The sequence below is a fragment of the Sus scrofa genome, chromosome 9 (assembly GCF_000003025.6).
Source record: "Sus scrofa isolate TJ Tabasco breed Duroc chromosome 9, Sscrofa11.1, whole genome shotgun sequence".
NCBI classification, from domain to species: Eukaryota; Metazoa; Chordata; class Mammalia; order Artiodactyla; family Suidae; genus Sus; species Sus scrofa.
Window position 1 is genome coordinate 31,454,865 of NC_010451.4, and position 21,527 is coordinate 31,476,391.

At 35.1% G+C, this 21,527-nt stretch overlaps 1 protein-coding gene across 2 annotated transcripts in view; it reads left to right on the plus strand.

Annotated features, from left to right (window-relative positions):
* The window catches only part of CNTN5 (contactin 5), a 1,210,258-nt gene extending 1,195,262 nt beyond the window's left edge, over positions 1-14,996 (plus strand). For both annotated transcript variants that reach the window (XM_003129801.6, XM_021102337.1), the window contains exons 24-25: positions 7,385-7,553; positions 12,250-14,996. In XM_003129801.6, the coding sequence (XP_003129849.3) occupies positions 7,385-7,553; positions 12,250-12,353 (273 nt within the window). In that variant the 3' untranslated portion in view covers positions 12,354-14,996. The remainder of the gene's footprint in view (positions 1-7,384; positions 7,554-12,249) is intronic.

Sequence of the window (21,527 nt, forward strand, 5' to 3'; positions counted from 1 at the left end):
TTTTTAAGGTAAATACTTCCCATTAAGAATATCTTAAGGCACAAACTCTAGCACTTCTTACAGACTGTACTTGGTATGGGGTACACTCATATTTAAAAGCTCACACTCAAATCTGTCCTGGAGTTCCTTCTGTGGCTCAGAGGGTTGAGGACCTGACATTGTCTCCATGAGGATGTGGGTTTGGTCCCTGGCCTTGCTCAGTGGGTTAAGGGTCTGCCATTGCTACAAGCTGTGGTGTAGGTTGCAGCTATGGCTCAGATCTAGTATTGTTGTGTCTGTGGCCTCAGCTGCAGCTCCAATTAGATCCATATCCAGGGAACTTACATATGCCACAGGTGCATCTGTAAAAAGAAAAAAAGAAAAAGAAAAGGAAATATCTGTCCTAATGCCCAGGGATATTGAATTTGATCTTTTGGAGGAAGGCAGTTGAGCTATCTCTGTACCTTCCCTTGGTTCTCTTCTTTTGATACCTTCTCCTCATCCTCACAACTTATATTCCAAGGCAAATATACCCTTCGATGATCAAGGGTCACAGTATCATCAGAAATGGTGATAGCATCCAAAAACCAATCTAATACCATTTGAATTATCTCCTCAACCAAACTATACATGATTGAAGGCAAGGCCCCCATCCTACTCAGCTCTTTATCCCCAACACTTCTAGAATGGATGAATAAATTAATTTTGACCCAACTGGAGGGATTTTATGCAATTACTCATGGGTGTATATTATTGTCTCTGTGTTAAAAGAGCAGTGGTTTCTTTAGTTCAAATCCCAGATATGTAACTTTGAGTTAGTTGCTTAACCTCTCTGAGTTTCCTTTTAACTTCCAACAATGAAAAAATAATAACATGTCATACAGGATTATTTTAGGGATTAAATAAGATAGTTTGTTAGATGCTTAGCATATACAACATGCTCATTGAAAAATAGCTACTATTGTTCTTGTCATTGGAGGCAGTTAGGTGGAATTTTAAAATATTTTAACAGGAGAAAAAGATCTTTAAAAGTTGCCTGCCAGTTCTGTCTCAATGTAGACAGCACAAATTACCTAGAATACACTGCTGGGGAAGAATCATTCACGTGGTCCATCTGAATTGTACAAATAATGACAAGTAGGCACACCTTGACAGACAATTTTTTTCTTCTGTTCCTTGAAATAATTGTACCTCCTTCTGTCCCCGAGAAGGAAAAGCTGGTTCCTAAGAAAGGACTCTGCTGGTAACAAGTGGAGTGAGACCTCAAATCCTGTTCTTCTGCACCTGATCTTATCACAACTTCTGATGGATGGGTTAGCCCACAGTGAGAGACCTACTGGCAAGAGTGACACAAAGGGCCCCATGTGGGAAGTGAGACAGACAGATGAGTGAGGCTTAAGGTAGAGCCTGGATTCTGCTGGGAAGGTCTGTTTTCTACAGGGCAGGTGACTAAGACTGAAAGCTCCTGCTGCCACAGGCACAGTGGGCAGGAATGTGACTAGAAACAATAGCTGTGAACAGTAGCTTATAAAAGGGTGGAACCCAGAGAACACCATCTTGAACTCCCTTTTCTGAGCATGACTTGGAGAAGAACTACCACAGCCTAGGTAGTGAAAGAACTGTACCATCTGAAGAATGATGCACACAAATACACATAAACACAGAGTTGCCAGAGCTGGACATATACTCCAGGGGAGAAGACCTCTTTGATTACTAGTATATCACCCCAAACTACTGCCAAACCAAGAGTGACATCAATGTAACAGTGATTGTTACATTGCAACAGTGTAACCTTTTCTTAAGCATAACAGTGTGTGGCAGTCACAAAAAAATAGCAAAAGTAGGACATGTCAATATACCAATTATTTCTCTTTCCATAAGGTAATCTGGAGTAGACTTGACCCATTAAGACTGAATTTACCTCTTGGGATTCTTGGAAATTTTGTGGTATAGGACTTCCTGTTAATCAGGGCAATTAACTGTAACATCAAAAAGGGAAGTAAATTTACTTTCACTTTGTGTCTTTGCCAAGTTACTTTACTTTTACAACAAAAGGGATCACTAGAAATATTCATGGTAAGTTTGAGGCTGGAAACTGGGAGTCGGTGCCTGAGGTTTAAAGTTCAGGGGTTGCGTGTCCTGTCTTTTGCATTATGTTCAGTTTAAGATGTATGGATTCAGAAAAGTCCTTATCTAGAAATTTTCCAGATTGTGAAATGATTAAAAGTGGTATATATGGAATATGGATTTGTTCCATAGACTTGATCCAAAAATAATCCACCAAACTCTTCCTTTTTTATAGTTCAGATGCTACATACAGGATGCAGTCAATAATATAATAAAACAGCAGAATTTGGAATTAGACAATCCATTTCCTAAGAAAGCATGATCTTATTTCCTTACTTCATTTCAGAGAGTGTCAGCAACATATGTGAGGACATTACCAGAGAGGATATAATGATAAGGGGAAATTTTGTTGAAAGGCATTAAAAGAAAAGGGACATCTCCCTATCACAAAATCTTATCCGCGACCCCGAAAGTGATCTAGAATATAGTGAAAGAATGATGAAATTGAACCACATGTGACTGTGTCATGGGTACACCTTAAAATTGAATCCATTCAGATAAATGTTAAGCATGACCTAGCAGTGAAATTTCCCACTGCTCTTTGAGACTGTGCAAGAAAATTGGGACTTCTTGGGAGTTTTGTCTAAGAAGTCCAGGTTTAATGGTAATCCTTTTAAGACATACGGCTTCTTATTAGCAAGGAAAAAAAAAATAGTAAAGTGAAAAACCAGAAAAATGCTGGAACATAATCATCTTTTGTAGACATGGCTACAGATGATTTGCACTTAAATTAGATAGCTTCCCATCTAAAAGGCTGAATCAAATTGGGGAGTTTATATGCATATTTATCCTTTTTTTTAATGTTTAGGGCCACACCTGTGGCATATGGAAGTTCTGGGCTAGGGATCAAATTGGAGCAACAGCTCTTGTCCTATGCCCCAGCCACAGCAAAGCCAGATCCAAGCCACATCTACGCCGCAGCTTGTGGCAACTGAGTGAGGCCAGGGATTGAACCAGCATCCTCATGAATACTCTGTCAGGTTCTTAACCCATTGAGCCACAATGGGAACTCCTATTTACCACTTCTTCAGGTCAATTAATGTGTATCAGAATCAGCTACATATTTTCTTAATACATTATATGTAAATGATCAGGAAAGTGAAATAAAAACATCAAATAAATTTCCTAATTGAACTTCTTTTTCCCAAATAAGTGGTTTTAAATGAAGAAAACTGTTTTTATAATTCCACTAACTTGGGTCTGAATCTGAGTCCTTATTAATTTTGTCACATGTTATGTCTGTTATTGGCCCTTCCAAAGAAATACCAATAACAAAACTATAGACTAAAGGATATTCAGCCTTAATTCTCCTTCATGATCTTGAGAATGAAGAATGTGTTCCTTTATATTGTGAAAAAAATTTACCAAGATTACAAAGTAAAGCAGCCATCTTATCCCCACATTAGTCTCTTCATGCAGACTTAAATCTCAGTGAAAGGGAAAATAAATACTAAATGCCCAGGGGTATGATTTCCCTCATGCAAATATTCCCTTCCCTACCAAGAGAAATTTCTATCCATTCAGAAAAGACATAAGCAGGCAGGAGGATTTCAGGATAAAGGCTATAGGTTATCTACCAAGAAAACAAGGTGTTTTGAAGTCTACATCTAGAAATATATTTTCCTAAGTATACAGCCCCTTTACCATACATCTCCCAGCTCACCTCTACTTTCTGCTATTTGACTATAATATGATCCACAACAAGGACAGAAATTTGTTTGTTGTTCCACCTAGATATCAGTTATGGCCTGCCAGACTCCTGAGATAAAAGCATATTTGGATTGATAACTCTTTTCCACAGCTTGTGGAATCATGAAGCCCATCTTTATATGCCTCCAGCTTCTCAGGGAGCTTAAAGTCTATGGCCATTCTAGTCTCCTTGATTACCCGTATCTTACAGATGTTCTTTATCTTCTTTTCACTCCAAATATGGAACAGCCTCTTTCCTGTGATCCCCACAAGTAAAACAGAAGTGGCTTGTATAATGCCAAGGATATACATATACAAAGCTGTTATGGGAATGTCAATGGGAGAGAGTACAGTGAAAGGCACACCATACAAAAACTGAAAACTTTGGAAACATCTGAAAATTGCCCAAAGGAAGTCCTGTTCTTAGAAGTCCTTGTGGTCACCCTACAGCCAGTAGCTTTTCACTGGTACTTGTGCCTCCCAACTTTTCTTCACCCAGATTCTATTATCTTGCTGACTCTTCCTCACCCATCCATTGCCACTGGGGCTTTGGACTTCTCATCCTCTATTTTGAAGAGCAATCATCCCCATTGACTATTCCCAAGATGCTCAGCTGTAAAAAGGTCTTCCAGTTAATAAGAGCCATCCCCACAACAGCACTTGTGGGTGAATCCAGCAAAAATGTATTCTGCTGGGGTTTTTTTTGGGGGGGGGTAATTTTATTTTTTTCAATTATTTCCCCAATACAATTTTTTTCTACTGTACAGCATGGTGACCCAGTTACACATACACATACACATTCTATTTTCTCACATTATCCATCATGAGTTTTTAAGCACTCTTACACCACTATTGTTACCATCAGGCATGTAGACTAAACTAGCCTAGTCTATATAGATTAGATCATGCCTTTGAGACTAGCAGTACTGAATTATTTTTTAATTAGGATCATCTCTTTAGATTACAGACTACTCTCAGCTTTTTATGCAGAATTTGAGAACAGTCTTGACAGTACATTAGACAATATTCCTCATACCTAAAGAAAGCCGTCACCACAACTGCCAATCTGTACATGTCCAGATTTTCAAAGTACTCCATGGTCTCTTTACTGTCAATGACTATTTCTGACATGTCTTGATAACTCCTTGACTTTCTCATATTTCTCATTTGCTTTCATCTTTTCTAAATCAGGATTTTAAAATGAGCAAAAATTCTCTAAATCACCTAAGACTAACCATTAATTTAATGTATCTTTTCACTTAGTACACTTACTTACTAACTCAGAGCCCTATATCTCCCTGGATGTATTGGTAAAAGCCACATTTAATCTCAAATTCCTTTTGCTAACATTAACTGATATTTTTCCTGCCTTTACCTTTTGTTCCTAAATCTCAACTGATCCACAAATTTTTCTTCAATTCTGAATTTTACAGCAGCTTTAGATATGCATTACTAGCTGCATTTTTCTTTGTCATAAGAATTGTAATTTATTGAACCATAATAACAATGTCCTCTAAAATAGTCACTCCCCTGCCAATCCTCACCAATTTACATACTTTTTCGTTGCCATAAATTTGCTTTCTAATTATCTCATGTGGATGAACAGAATTCTAATTCATTATGCTGCTACAGTCAAAATGAGAAGCATAAATTCTGCTACAACTGTCATTTTTTAAAGGGAAAAGAACCTGCTATTGACATCCTCTGAGAAGTGTTCCTGATTCCCCAAGTCTTAACTAAGTACCACACTGTTCATGGCTAGCATCAAATATGTTTCCCATTGCAATCAAGTGCACTTAGGTGCATTGTTTATCTGTCTCCACTGTTAGATTGTAAGTGTCATGAGGACAGACCATGTGGTTTTACCCTTATCTAACCCACGTGAGATACTCAGTAAAACCTATGATGATGATCTTACCACTTCTCAACTGCATTGAAACCACAGCATCCATCCCTATCAGGCTTTCAGTAGATAAAGTTATCATACATGTTATATACTTTTACAGAGAAGCTGGTTCTCTCCCCAGACCCTGAAGTAAATTTAAATTCATAAAAGATAGAGAATGTGAAAAGGAAGGAGTATACATTACCAGAATGCAGAAAGGAAGATCAAATACAGGCAGGCTTCAACATATAAAAACATTGCATTTTTTAAAGTTTTTTTCTTATATGTAGGTTAGTTCAAATTCAAAACACATTTTTAATAAACAAAACATATAATAAGTTCGTGTCTAGTCTCCCAAGGCAGTTCATCTTTTATGATGCAAAAGAATGCTGACCATTAACAATGAGCAATAATAGCAACAGATGAAGTAGCCTTCTGTCAATAAGTTCACCCTGCATCAGCGCCTGTGCTAGGCATTTTACATGAATTTTCCGAACAAAACTTGGAAATAGGTGTTATTATCTCTACTATACATTATACAAAGGTTAGTAACTTGCCCACATTTACTCAGACAGGTGTGTAGGAGATTGTTTTTTGTTTTGTTTTGTAGGATTGTTTTGAATCCAGATCTGTATGACAGCAAGGCTATTGTTCTTCCCATTATGCAAAGAAATCAAAATAGTAACAATTACGAAAAAGCACAAAAACAATGATACTGAATAAAAATGCATTTGAAAACTACTACTACTTGACTATTATACATGCACACAAAAAAGTTGACTAGAGGCAAATGAGTAGAAACAGTATAATACAGTGAAATGCCTCTGACCTGATCATCAGAATACTAGTATTTCAATGCAATTTATTTTACTACTAGCCATATGATCTTGTATATCATATATCTTCTGAAACCTGTTTTCTGACCTGTAAACACAAGATAATTCTGCATCCAAATTGTAGTTCTAAAACTCTATTTGCCATGAATATATGTGCAGTTCTAGAATCAGGAACAGATATCAAAAAAGCCTTTGACAACTTTGCCACCCAATGTATCCAAATGACAATTCACCAAATATCAAAGGCAAAATAAAAATAAAAATACTCAGTATAATTTTAACTTTTCACCCATCCTTTACATTGTTATGGATTTATTACTGGTGTATTTAGCACATTTTCTCTTTATTCCATTCAAATAATTAGAAAATAACAGGTTTGAGTATTCCTTCAGGGTGCTATTCATTTTAATAACCAGAAATAAAAACTTTTATTCACCTACCCCTTCCATACCTACTTCTCCAGCCTCAATTTCTCACTATCCCCAATGTCTTTTCTCCATTCCATACCTTAATGCTATGCTTCTTTATTTTTAGATGTATGTATTTTTCAATCTTGTTTTATCTCTTTGTAGAATTATTCTCACCTTCTCCAACAGCGAACTATTTATCTTTAAACATTTAGCTCAAATCACCTTCTCCTAAAAGTCTTCCCTAATCCATCAAATGGAATTAAACTCTCTCTTCTATATTTTCATAGCCCCTTATGTATGCTTGCTGCATGTAACACATACATGGCATTTGCTTGAATTTCTATTTACACTGTAAGCTCCCTGTGTTTAGCTCAGAATGTGACATACAGAAGCAGTCAATAAACATTTGGAACCCTTGATTGAATATCAAATGTTTACACATCTGTTATTATTCCTAGGTTTTTTATAGGCAAGAGGGTCACAGCAACAGTCAAGTCATTGAAACACAGAAACCTCAAGCAGTGGTACCACTCCCTGATGCTGGAGTCTATATTATTGAAGTTCGAGCATACAGTGAAGGAGGAGATGGAACAGCTAGTTCCCAAATCAGGGTCTCATCATATTCAGGTAAGTTTTGACACAATAGGCTCAATTCTGTGACCATTTACAATATTAGGATGATGTAAATTCATCAAAATCAATATGATGGGTTGCATGGTTCAGAGATGTTGAAGGTCCTCTTTTCTCACTCTGATTATCATACCATCCTTCCATTAATACAAACCATGGAAGCCTGCCCGTGATCGTGGAATTTCTACAAACCTAGAAAGGAGTTCACATCTTCATTAAAAAATCTTTATTTGTGAAAAACCCCCTCTATGTTGACCTCAAGCAGTGCCTTGCTGGCCATTTTGGCTTTGTAATATTGCTTTTAAACTGGTCTTGCCTTATTAGTTTAATGTATCTGCTTCTCTGTTGTCATGATTGCCTTTATCATTAGGTAGTAGAAAGTGAGGGATAGGAAAGTTTATGTGGAATGCTTTTCTTTTCTGCTTTTTAGGGCCACACCCATGGCATATGGAGGTTTCCAGGCTAGGGGTCTAATCAAAGCTACAGCTGCCAGGCTACGCCAGAGCCACAGCAACACCAGATCCAAGCCACATCTGCAGCCTACACCACAGCTCACAGCAATGCTGGATCCTTAACCCACTGAGCAAGGCCAGGAATAGCACCCGCAACCTCGTGGTTCCTAGTCAGATTTGTTTCTACTACACCATGACAGGAACTCCCTGGAATGCTTTTGAAATTAAAGTCTGATTATGTTTATTGATTTCAAAATAAATTATAGGAGTTCCTGTCATGACACAGTGGAAATGAATCCGACTTGGAACCGTGAGGTTGTGGCTTCAATCCCTGGCCTTGCTCAGTGGGTTAAGGATATGGGGTTGCCGTGAGCTTTGGCGTAGGTTGCAGACACAGCTTGGATCTGGCATTGCTGTGGCTCTAGCATAGGCCGGCAGCTATAGCTCTGATTGGACCCCTAGCCTGGGAACCTCCATATGCCGCGGGTGCAGCCCTAAAAAGAAAAAAAAAAAAAAAGAAAAAAAATAAATTATAAATGTCATTGAATATCACTGTTTGGGTTTTTTCCTGCTTTGTTAAAATATAATTGAGATAAACATTAAATGTTACAATGTATAACTTTAAAGTGTACAATAGTTGATTTGATAGAGATTGCAAATATATACTACAAAAAAATATAGCTAATACCTCCATCACATCACATATCACATCATATAACAATTTTTTTGTGATGAGAACATTTAAAATCTACATTCTTAACAACTTTCAAGTATTTATTAGAGTATTATTAATATTAATCACCATGCTATATATTAGACCCCCAGAATTTATTTGAGCATCAGTGTTATTATTAGCAATATTAATAATTTCTAGCTCTTACTGAACCCTTATGATATGTGAGGCATGATCATAAGTGCTTTACCTATATCATTTCATTTAACCTTCATAACAATTGTATGAAGTTGGTGGCATTATTCTTGTTTTATAGAGAAAATTTAAGTAACTTGCCTAAGATCACACTAAGTGGAAGAACCAGGATTTAAATCCGCTGCCATCATTATTACACTAATAAGGAAAACTAATTAAAGAAGGGAGATTTTACAAATTCAGAAAGTAACAATTTCATTGAGGTAGTCAAAAAAGGAAACAAAAGATTGAATTAAATACACAAATCTTTCATAGAGAAAATATTGGGCAATTTTTATTAAAGCCTTGTATAAAAATATTTAATGTATTTTTAATTAATGAGTGATTATAGCATTATTTATTGAGCAATCATTCTCAAGCTAAAGGGCAGTATCTGATGATATTCTGTAGAACGCTGAATGTGGCTTTGTTATATTCAATGTATTGCTCAACTTAGGTTAAGACCAGAGGCATTTCTTAGAAATTTTTTTTGATGCCACAAAGTGAAATAGAAGAAAAATATAGTGGAAAAAATAATAAGATAAATTAAAACTCTGAGGAAGAGCTATTGACATAACACTTGTCAATAAGTATATTCTTGCATAAAAATACAAGACGAGATAAAGTTCATTACTGGGACAACTGATAAAACTTGAATAATGTCTGTAGATTATATTATATATAGAAACATTAATTTCTTATTTATAAAAATTGTACTGTGGTGTAGAAGAAAATATCTTATTTTTAGGAACTGAATATTAAAGTAATTAGGAGTAAAGATATATCTGCAACTTATTTCAAATGGTTCATGAACAATGTACATATTTATAGAGAATAATAGAGCAAGAAGATAAAATGTAAACATTTAAGGAATCTGGATGAATTAATTCTTTTATTCTTACAACATATTTGTGTATTTAAATTTATTTCAAAATAAAATGTAAAAATAAAAATAATAAGATACGGAAAATCTGACTTTTTCAGAAATTCGGTGAAAATTCTGAGAATTTAAATATATTATAGCCACACAAAAATGGAATACGCTTTATGATTATTTTATAAAATTATAGTTTTAGGAGCAAGAAAGGTAACAATGCCTCTACATTGATTAGTTCAAAATTGAAATTTTCAAATTTTCAAGAGCACGTTGAAGGACTAAAGATTATTTCTAAAAAGTGAAAAAGATGACAGCGCTCTTCTTTCTTCACAAGTTGTCAATTCCTAATAACAACAATACAAAGAGCGTTTACTGAGCTCTGATCATGTCCTTTGCAATGGGTTAGGTTTTTCCATATATTATTTTACTATTTTTAATATTTTATTTCATCCTCCTAGCACACTTATGAGTTAAGTATTTTATTATTCTCTGACTGTCCAAGCTTTCTTTCAACTCTAACACAGATTCTAAAGCCCCAAGCTTGAAAATACTTATAAACACCTTTATTCTCCCATTTATATTTTAATTACCTTATAACTTCTATACCATAAAAAAGTTTTAACTTTTATGTTTTAGTTAATAACACTTTGGCCAGTGCAACCCATTTCCTGAGGTTTAATAAAGTGAAATCTCGTGGTATTGTCTATCTCAGACCCATAAAACATGAGCAACAATTTGTTTCATTCTTATCTTTTCCCAGAAACCAAAAGCCTAGGAATTTGAATGACTTATTCAAGTGAAACAGTTAGTTAGTTTATTTCTGGGACCCGAACTGAGCCCAATGTTTGCTGTTTGTGTTTTGTTGTGTTTTGCTATATTGAAATAGCATGTTTTTGCTTTGTTGATTCTATATGGAATTTGAGATATAGACCTACTTAGCATTCTAAAAGTGAGGTCTTTTTTTTTTCTTTTGTAGAAGTGTCATGTAAATTGATTTAACAAGGGTGCAGCCACTCTCAAATAAATAGAAAGAATGTTTTCACAGATTTATTAAGCATACAAGTACCATTCCAGTGAGTCATTGTCATTATGCCATTCTTACAGCTCACATGTGGCCATATACATCGCAGTGACCGCATTTTGTACAAGCCAAAATATACGTAACTTTCTCCAGTATGTTGATTAATGGGTTTTATTAGTATTTTAACTGAAAAAGTTTTCAGAGGAAGAAGATTTGCTACTTCAAGTGTGTGTATGTGTAGTTTACCAAACAAAAGTTTTTTTCAGTTCTTAAGCATCCAGGAAATAAATTTAGACTCTATCCTGTAACAAAAATCACACCCAGAATCCTGTTAAACTCAATCTGACCAAAGAGAATAACTGGCCAGAGGATGATTCCAAAAATTGGTTGGCACATTTTATTATTATTCTATCATTATGCTTTTAATCAAGGGCAGTCATTCTTTTAAGAGAGACAACACATAAGAGCATCTCTTTCCACTTAGTGCATAGCTCAGTGACTTTAAACAAGCTTCATAGTTTTTCTAAGCTCCAGTTCCATTTGCAAACAGGAATAAATAATAGCTCTTATTGCATAGGAGTGTTGTGAAGATCAAATGAGATAATGTGTATTATCTTATTATGTGTATGCTTAGCACAGTACTTGGCATATGGTAAACATTCATTAACTATCATAATGATACTTCAGAAGACCTCTGGCTTGAAGAAACATTCTTGGAGTTAGATCTACTTACTTTGTAATTTATGGAACTATCGATACTTCAGACTAATCCATTCAAATCAGCGAGTTTAATCATCTGCCAACCTAATGCAGCAACTATATACAATTCTTTTGTCTAAAGAAGGAAGAACATCTCCTGGCCAGAAATAAGAGTAATAAAGCAGGTCTCTTTTATTAAAAGAGGCAAAGAAGCCCAGTTTGGCATGAGAATCTGGAATTTAAGCCTGCACAATGGAACTAGTCAAGTCGATACAAGACCTGCAAGTAAATTAAATAAATATTTTATTATTAAATTTAAAATTTACTTAAATAATGAAATTATCAATTCTCATTGCCACAAATGTTTGCCCATTGTTTTTATACCATTTCCTGAACTATGCACTGCAGAAATTATTTTTTTTCATATATGGAATTTGGGATATTTTTCCATTAGTGTGCATCATTGTTGAAAATTACACTGAGTCTCCTAATTAGATGTAGTTGTTCGACATGGCACAGCTTTTTTTTTTTTAACCCAGTATTCCGTACACACTTCTACCCTCAATATACCTTTTGGGAACCCCGAACAGCATCTTATTTCATAAGCATAAGGAATGTTTTCATCAGAAACAGGATTAGTGTTGCATTTATTTGCCTTAACATATCTAAAAACAACTCTTTCTAGCTCAGGCAAAACCAAAACAATTTTGTCCATTTAATGTTTCTCTTTTTCACAGGTGGGAAAATCACTAGTGCTCAGTCAACCCTCCACACTCTCTCCACGTCCTCATCATCAGTAACGTTGCTTTTGGCACTGGTGATTCCTTCAACCTCTTGGTGAAAACTACAGACTCAATTTGTTTTTCTTTGCTTTAACTTTGATAACAACAGTGAAGAAAGTATAGTGTAAGTGGAGACCCAGGACCTTGAAATGCGCATTAAAAACATGGAACTACACATGGTGCACTTATAGGAGGTTGGGAAGCATAGTACCTATCCATCAGGTTTCTCTTTGGTTTTTGTAAATGAAGAGGACAGTTCTTGGTCCAATTAAAATATGCAGATTGTATGTAATGAATTTTTGTAAACAAAGGTAATTTCTGTCAAATGTATTCTTTACTATTTTTAGTATGTTGGAATTTGATTCTATAACCGATGACCCTGAGTGTGTGCCATCCATTCGTTAAACAAGTGGTCTCTAGCAGATCTATTTCAAACACGAATACAAAACTGAGAATGAAAAATGTGCTTAAAACTCCAAGTCTACTGTTTATCGTTTTTCCTTCGGCTGACTATTCCAATTGGCAAACCAGCAGGAGTTATGAAGAAATACTTCAGTTGTGTGCTCCATTATAGGATAAGTACACAAAAGTTTCCTCGAAAAATATTATAAGATGGCATAGTGAAATAGCAAAATTTGTCAAAATGCCATTCTATATGCATCCCTAGAGCAAGTTATTAGGGTAGGGAATAAGCCATTTATATTAGTGCAAGGTAAATAGAAAGTGAGTCCAAATGAATTGAAGTGCTATTGTTTTTCATCAAGTACTATGTTACCTAGCTGCAAATATAGTAAATGTTTATTTTTAATAACAAAAGATAATTTAAAATCACTATATATATATACATATATATATATGATCACTAAAAGCTGCAGAAACTGACATGCTGCCAAGGGTGCTAACTTAATGAATATGGGACAGAGCGTTCCCATTTCCCCACCTACTGCCAAAACAGGTGTTGAATTAGGCCCAAGGTTTTCTTCTAATTGCAAATAATTTTAAGGACAATGAACATTTTTTCAACAAGTAATTATGCCTACATATAGCCTGTGGACTAAAATGGTTCAAGCATAACAAATGTTAATTTAAAAAAAAAAACAGTTCCATGCATACATGCCATTAATTAAATCTCACTAACTATTCAAATAAAGAGGACCTCCTGGATAAATTGATTTTTTAAAATTAAGCTATGTATGAAAATATGGCCTCAGCACAGGGTCTGAGCTAGTCCAACCAGCCATACACTGCTGTAGCGGTGATACACATTTGTTACTGTGAGGAGTCCCCTTAAACCTAAGTGATCCTAGATAGTTGCTGGAAAGTGAGATGAACGTTTTCTCTGTGATGGTAGTATACAGAAGTTCTGAGAACATGCCAGAGCTCATATTACACCAAAAATACTTCCTGAAGGATAGTTATTGCAAAGTCATATTCAAAAAAAAAGCCCAGAGAAACTAGTTTTACAGATGCTGTTGATATAAAACCAAAAGGAAGTTTCTTTTCTCTTCCTTTGTGAAATCTAAACCTGTTCATTCTACTCTCATCTTCAATAGTGAGCCAAAGGAAGCAATACTGAGATCAAACTGCTGCCTCTAGAGGTTAATCCTTGTAGAATCAGAAGACAGAGTGAAGTTGAAGTTTCTGTTTTGAACAGCCTGAGAGATTGTGTTGGTTACTCACACTCTTTGGGAGCAATTGTGTCCAAGACACCCCTAAAGAAACAAGAAGTCATCTAAAAGACTATGTTAGGTAACAGATTATTGTAGTAAATTATCACAGATGGTGAATATTGAAGCTTGTGAATAATAATGACCAAGTGACCTTCCTTGAGCACGCCTTTGGAGTGGGAAAGGCTGGACTTTGCATGCAGAGTGATGCTAATTGTTCAGCAAGCAAACTGTGAGCTCTCCTGAGTTATAGTATAGCTTGCAAGAGCAAATTGTGCATCTGAAAAAAAATGCAGCAAAATATTAAAGAATGGGCAATAATTTTTACTTCATATTTGATGAGTCCAACCATTTCTTCATTTTCCATAGCGTTTCCTACTAGACTTAGTGGACTTTAAGAATCAAGTTATTACTAAGACTCAAAAAATAAAGCCCAATGAAATCTAATGTCAATAGATGGAAAATTCAAATTAATCAATATTTTAAGTAGCTGATGGATGGTGTATATCTGACAGAATATTTAAATGTAGAATGTCTGATGTATTCTTACAGGAATCAGCGATATGGAATGTTTTTACTCAACATGCACAGAATATGTCTTTTGCATCATAAACCTATTAAAAAGCAGGTTTTAAGTGTTTATGTACTTATCTATTCCATACTTGTTACTTTGTAGAAAGCAGAGCAGCATTCCTGATCAAGGTATGATACTGAGTTAACTTTTTCTTGGACGGGATAGTAACCGCACAGTCTTAAATCACGAAAGAGACTGTATTTTTGTATAATGTCAGTTGAACTATGAAGAAAAAAAGACTCCTCATAATTAAAAATGTCATGAAAGTGAATGTTTTGCCTACCCAAATGAAGGTACTGTGGACCCCATGTCAAACCGTTAAATATATTGTATACAATCTGTATATATACTATATATAATGGTATATACCATGTGGAAGGCACAGTCAGATAATAGTTCTGTGTACTGTTCTTGTAACATTAGATCTTTTTAATAAATAACTCTCTTTTTATTGACTTTTATCTTCTCTCCTGTCAACTACATGAATAACATTGCTTATTTTATGCAAACCACAATATGCTCATGATTTTGGTAGCGTTTTCATGCTGAAAGCATCATTATGTTAGGACTCTACATGCTGCTACAATTTTAGGTTCAAAAATCTTCACAGAGGTCCATGGCAGTTCCAATTTAAAAACTGGAAGCTATGTCAAAGAATAAACCAAGCAGAGAAGCAAGTAAAAAATGAGATAAAGTCAGAGTTAAACTCATGATTTATTTCTTCTCAGGAAGGAGACTTCATTACATGAGTTTTGCAAAAGGTTTGTTAAATCTGTACTTCTGCTTTTGTTTTAGGAGTAGTATGTCCCAATCTATACCAGGTACAATTCTCATAAACAGAATTTTTGTGCTCTCTCTTTAGTACTCCCACATCACTTGTGTCCACCTCTCTATTATACCAGCAATCACATGATGTTACAATGATTTGCATATAAATGTTTCTTCCCCACTGTCTAGGTTATAAGACCCTCCAAGGGAGATGATGTTACATTCATTTTAGAATTTCTCTCACCAGTGCCTAGCATAACACCTAGCCCATAGGAAGTGAGAAATTGAATTGAATTAATGAATTAATGTTTGATTTTCAAATTTCCTTTAGAGCAGGCTTCCAAAAGCCTGGGTGATCATCTAAACCACTTGGAAACCCAAACCTTCTAGTTCTGATTCAGTAGGTTGGAGACAAGGGAACTCTCATTTTCAAAAATCCTCTCAAACAGAAAATGATACAACTCCATTGAAGGGAACTTGGTGATAACTAATAAAATGTCATATGGATTTACCCTTTGACCTGGCTAGTCCACATCTAGGGATCTCTTCCTAAGATTGACTGAAAAATATACAATTTTAGGTGAATAAACAAGGGGCAGAACAGTGAGTATAGGCTCCTTTAGGTAAGAAGCAGGAAAAATACAAACAAATATTCTAATATTCTCTAAAAAAAAAATGGAGACTAAACTAAAAACTAATAAAAAAGTATTACCTATTAAGGAAGAAGAGCATGAGATATGGGAACAAATATGCAGGCAAGCTCTTCCTCAATGCACTTATTTCACAGTTTTGAGTTTGGAGTTATACGTAAAACTAGTGTTTTACATTAAATTAAAAATCAAAAAGAAAAAAAACACCTCCAAAAAATCAGAATAAATGGGAAATAACTAAACTAACTACATATCAAGTAGATGGTTGATAAGTTTTTCTTTAAAAAATTATAACCACAGAGGTAAGTATTTCAGTTCAGTATGTTGACGGTTTGGGAATGTCATTTCCCATATCATGCCCCTAATGGGACGTGCATAGAAAGGACAAAACACGTGCACACACACACCTACTTTTATTGGTCTTCTTGTGAATAGAATAATTTGTATAACTGTTTTTGAACTAGTCAATATATGAAAAACAGTATTTTGGTACAAGAGAATAGGGCAACAAATATAAAGTAAAACCTATAATCTTTGACTTAGAAATGTCAATATGAATGCACAGTTTATTTAATATTTTTCTTATAAATGACCTGTTTATTAGCTTTGTTCATTGCAAAGGTCTACAAGAACAATGAATTCCTGTCGTGAACAAATAACTCAAACGATGAATAAACAATGCACAAATTGTGGCCGCCAAATTCCATTCACTACTAAAGGGAACTTTCCTGGAGAAATGGCTGATTTACAGTCTAAGCAGGAAATGTACAAGAAGATATGGGCTTGACTCCTTGTAAAGCCTATAAAGGCTACCAGGTTTAAAGGTTCTAGTGGAGACTTAAACATTTCCCATTAGAAAAGATGGGATAAGAAAAGATGGGATAACTTGAGCTCACAAAGATCAATGACAGCAATGGATTAAAGCACATATAATATTTTAAAAATCATTAATTCACACTAATATATGTAAAAATATTGATTATCTTTACTGAATGCAAGATTCGTCATCCTGAGAATTGTTATAAAAATATGAAAAAGGGAAAGAAATATGTTTTGCCTTTCTTGTAGGGACTATGTTCCAAGATAATCAAATAATTCATGAAGGATAGCTCTACTTTATAAAATAATCACAGTTAATACATGCAAAAGGAATGGTAGAATTAAAAAAATTATAGGCATTCCCATCATGGCTCAGTGGAAACGAATCTGACTAGGAACCATGAGGTTGCGGGTTTGATCCCTGGCCTCACTCAGTGGATTAAGGATCCAGCGTAGCCATGAGCTGTGGTGTAGGTTGCAGATACAGCTCGGATCTGGCACTGCTGTGGTTGCAGTATAGGCCCACGGCAGCTACAGCTCCAATTAGACCCCTAGCCTGGGAACCTCCATGTGCTGCAGTAAGGCCCTCAAAAGACAAAAACAAAAAAATTAAATAAAAAAATTTTAAAAATTAAAAATAAATACTTTATCCAGGCAATGATAATTAGTTGGTATTAAAACCGTTAGGTAAAGTGCAGGCAAAGGACATTTCAGCAGATATGTCAGGCTGCCATCATCTAAACTCAATGATTTTAATATCATTGAAAGGGAGACACACAGTACATCCTGATATGACAGAATAAGATTTCCATAGCACTACCTCTTTAATACTCTTACTTTAAAAAAATGTTACCATGAACCTGAGTTTATCAAAACTCTAACTGCTATTTAGCAAGAAATGCGGGAGAAAAAAAGAACTTAAATAATTCCACAGGAGAGAATCATCTAAAACCTGAATATGGGATATTCCACAGGACAAAAGACTCAGGTCTTTACAAATAAATGGCATGCATATTTAAAGTGGAGCAGAGGAGTTCCCGTCATGGCACAGTGGTTAATGAATCTGACTAGGAACCATGAGGTTGCGGGTTTGATCCCTGGCCTTGCTCAATGGGTTAAGGTTCTGGCGTTGCCGTGAGCTGTGGTGTAGGTTGCAGACGCAGCTTGGATCCTGTGTTGCTGTGGCCCTGGTGTAGGCCGGTGGCTACAGCTCCGATTCGACCCCTAACCTGGGAACCTCCATATGACGCAGGAAGCAGCCCTAGAAAAGGCAAAAAGACAAAAAAATAAAATAAAAATAAAAAATAAAGTGGAGCAGAGAACTATAACAGCATTGAAATCGACTCAGAAACAACATCAGCAAAATGCAGTGTGGGGACATTGTTGGGATCCTGACTCAAACAAATCAGCTGTTAAGAGTCATTTTTGAGGCCCTGAGAAAAATTTGAATATGAACTGAGTATTAGAAAGGAAAGATAGAATAATAATGATACTAATAGTTTTTTTAAAAAAAGTCTTTACCAGTTAGTGATACATATAGAGGTATGTATAGATAAAAATAATACAATGTCTGGAATTTGACTTAAAATAAAATTTGAGAAGTAGGCTATATGAAACAAAAATAGAATATTCATTATTGTCGAAGATAAGTGATGGGTCTACAGACATTTATTGTACTGCTCTCAATGTTTGCATATGTTTAATATTTTCCATAATAAAAACTTGAAAAAGTCTCTAGTTTAGATTCTTTGTCAGGAGTATCACTAAAATCTTTTAGCAGAGAATATTTACCACTTACGATGAAATACTAGGCTGTTTTCTTCTAAGATAACTTTTTTTTGGAAAAGACAAATTTACACCAAATAAATCTATGTTAATTTTCTATGCTTTTATTTATTTATTTATTTATTTATTTATTTATTTTATTATTATTATTTTTTTTTTTTGCTTTTTAGGGCTGCCCCCGTGGCATATGGAGGTTTCCCAGGCCAGGGGTCAAATCAGAGCTGCAGCTGCTGGCCTATGCCACAGCCACAGCAATGCCAGACCTGAGCCACGTCGGACCCACACCACAGCTCACGGCAACGCCGGATCCTTACCCCACTGAATGGGGCCAGGAATTGAACCCGAATTCTCATGGACACTAGAGAGATTTGTTTCCACTGAGCCACAATGGGAACTCCAGTTTTCTATGCTTTTAATAAAAGAAACTTTTGCTCTCAGAAAAAAAAAATCATGCCACATTGATGTGTTCTACTTTGTTTTCCATTCTTTATGTAACAGTAATAATGCTGACATATTGTATATTAAAAAATATATAGTTAGTGACTCATAAAAATGCAAGAATAATTTTACATTTAAAAATATTATATGGATCAAAATAAAATTCACAAAATATCTGGTTGTTCCCACCATATAAAATTGAACTAGTTTTTAATAAGAAAATTATTGCTTTCATTGCCATTGCCAATGTTATAGAAAAGGAGCAATATCTTCTTGACTTGAATGTTAAATAAGCAACTTAAGTTTTATCAACATACAATTCAGCTTTAGCATAACACAAATATTCTGAGATGACCAGTTTCCTATCTTTAAAGCTTCATCTATTTTCTAATTTTGAGTTAATTCCATAACAGTTACCAGAAAAATCCTACATCTGGCCAATGTGATTTCTGTGGCATATTACATATTAACCTCATCAGTGATCTCTGTGGCATATTACATATTAACTTCTAACAAGAGCCAACAACTACTTAAAGGAATATTGGTAAATACTTTAGAAATATTCCAATGCTAAACATTACCTACGTGGCAGAACCTGGCTCACCAAACCAATTTGTTTCTCTCCCCAGGAATACAGCTGATTCCCCAGCCTCTCTTTAACTAAAGTATGGTCAACAACTCAGCTAATGGAAAGTGATGGAAGTTATGTGTGCTTTTTAGCAGTATCCTAACTCATACAGCCTAGTTTTGCCTTCTAAGATGAACATTGTTTTAAAGCATGGGTTTTTTTCAAACTGAAAAAAAAATCTTTTTTAAAATTATATTTTTAAATTATCATGACTTTCTATATCAAAAATACCTCATGCATCTCTCCTAACTCCTTTGGCCTCACCTCCTTCCCAGACCCCTGGATGTTTCCTTGACCCCAGCTGCCACCTAACTGATTAACGTCCTTCGAGTCACTCAGATCCATGGCATGGGCCCAACCAAAACTTGACCTAAGGCACCAGATGCTACCATTTTGTTGCCACTCTCAAAGTCAGGCAAACCAAGCAAACCTCTAAAATTCTGGCTCATCTCACAATTTCCAAATGCAGATAAAATGTCACAGTGCAGGACTTAGAATCTAGCTTCCCAACTGGCTCCAAAAAGTTTTGGATGATGCAGAAAAGAAGTGCAAAAAAGAAGGGTGAACATTGACAAATGGTAAATAAAAGAAGATGGAACCAGATAAATTGACTCCCCTCTTTTTTCTCCTATAGATATTCCAAAGCACGATTTCTTTAGAAAGCTTATCTAAAGACATCTGACATGGCCATGCAGCTATATTGGCAAAGATGTGGCTCCATCAAAGCTTAGCATAAAGCAATGAGATGAGGAGGAATATGTATCCTTACTAAACAAAATAAGAAACAGAATGAAATGCAAAGACCCTGTTTGAATTCTGATCCAAATAAATCATTAAGTGATATTTGTTTAAAAACTATGGAAAATAGAATATATGCTAGATAGAATGTGACATGCTAATTTCTTTAGATGTGATAACTTATTACAGCTATTCTGGTTAATTGTTTTAGAAAAAGATAGGAGGGAGTTCCCTTCATGGCTCAACAGTTAATGAACCCAACTAGGATCCATGAGGGTTAGGGTTTGATCCCTGGCCTTCATAAATAGTAATGTTGAGCATATTTTCATGTAGCTTAGGCCTTCTGTATATCTTCTTTAGAAAAATGTCTAGTCAGGTACTCCGCCCATTTTGTAATCACATTTTTTGTTTTTAGGATGTTGAGTTGTATGAGTTATTTGTATATTTTGTATATTAATCCTTTATCAGATACACTATTTGCAAATATATTCCCATTCAGTAGGTAGCATTTTTGTTTGGGTGATAATTTCTTTAACTGTCTAAAAAAATTTTAGATTGATGTAATACCCTTGCTTATTTTTGCTTCTGTTCTCTTTGACAGAGGAGACATATCCAAAAATAATTATTGCTAAGACTGATGTCAAAAAGAATACTTTCCATGTTTTTATAAAGGAGTTTTATGGTTTCAGGTCTTAGATTTTAGTCTTTAATCCATTTGAGCTTATTACTGTGTATGTTCTGAGAAAGTAATACAGTTTGATTCTCTTCTTTAAAGCAGCCCAGGTTTTCCCAACACCATTTATTGAGGAGGCTGTCCTTTCCCATTCTATATTCTGGCCCTCTTTGTCATAAATTAATTGACCATGTATGCACTGGTTTATTGCTGGGCTCTTTATTTTTTTCTATTGACCTGGTTTTCTATTTTTGGCCCAGTACTATATTATTTTCATTACTGTATATTTGTAGTATAAGTTAAAATCAGAGCTCATGATACTCCCAGTTTTTTCTTCTTTATCAAGATCGCTTTGGCTACAGGGTCTTTTGTATTTCCATAGAGAAAGTCAAATGTTGTGTGATGGCACTTTTGTGAATCACAAACATTTTAGATTTAATCTCAGTGAGATTAGGGTTTTTTTTTTAATTATTTGTTTGTTTTGTTTGGGGGA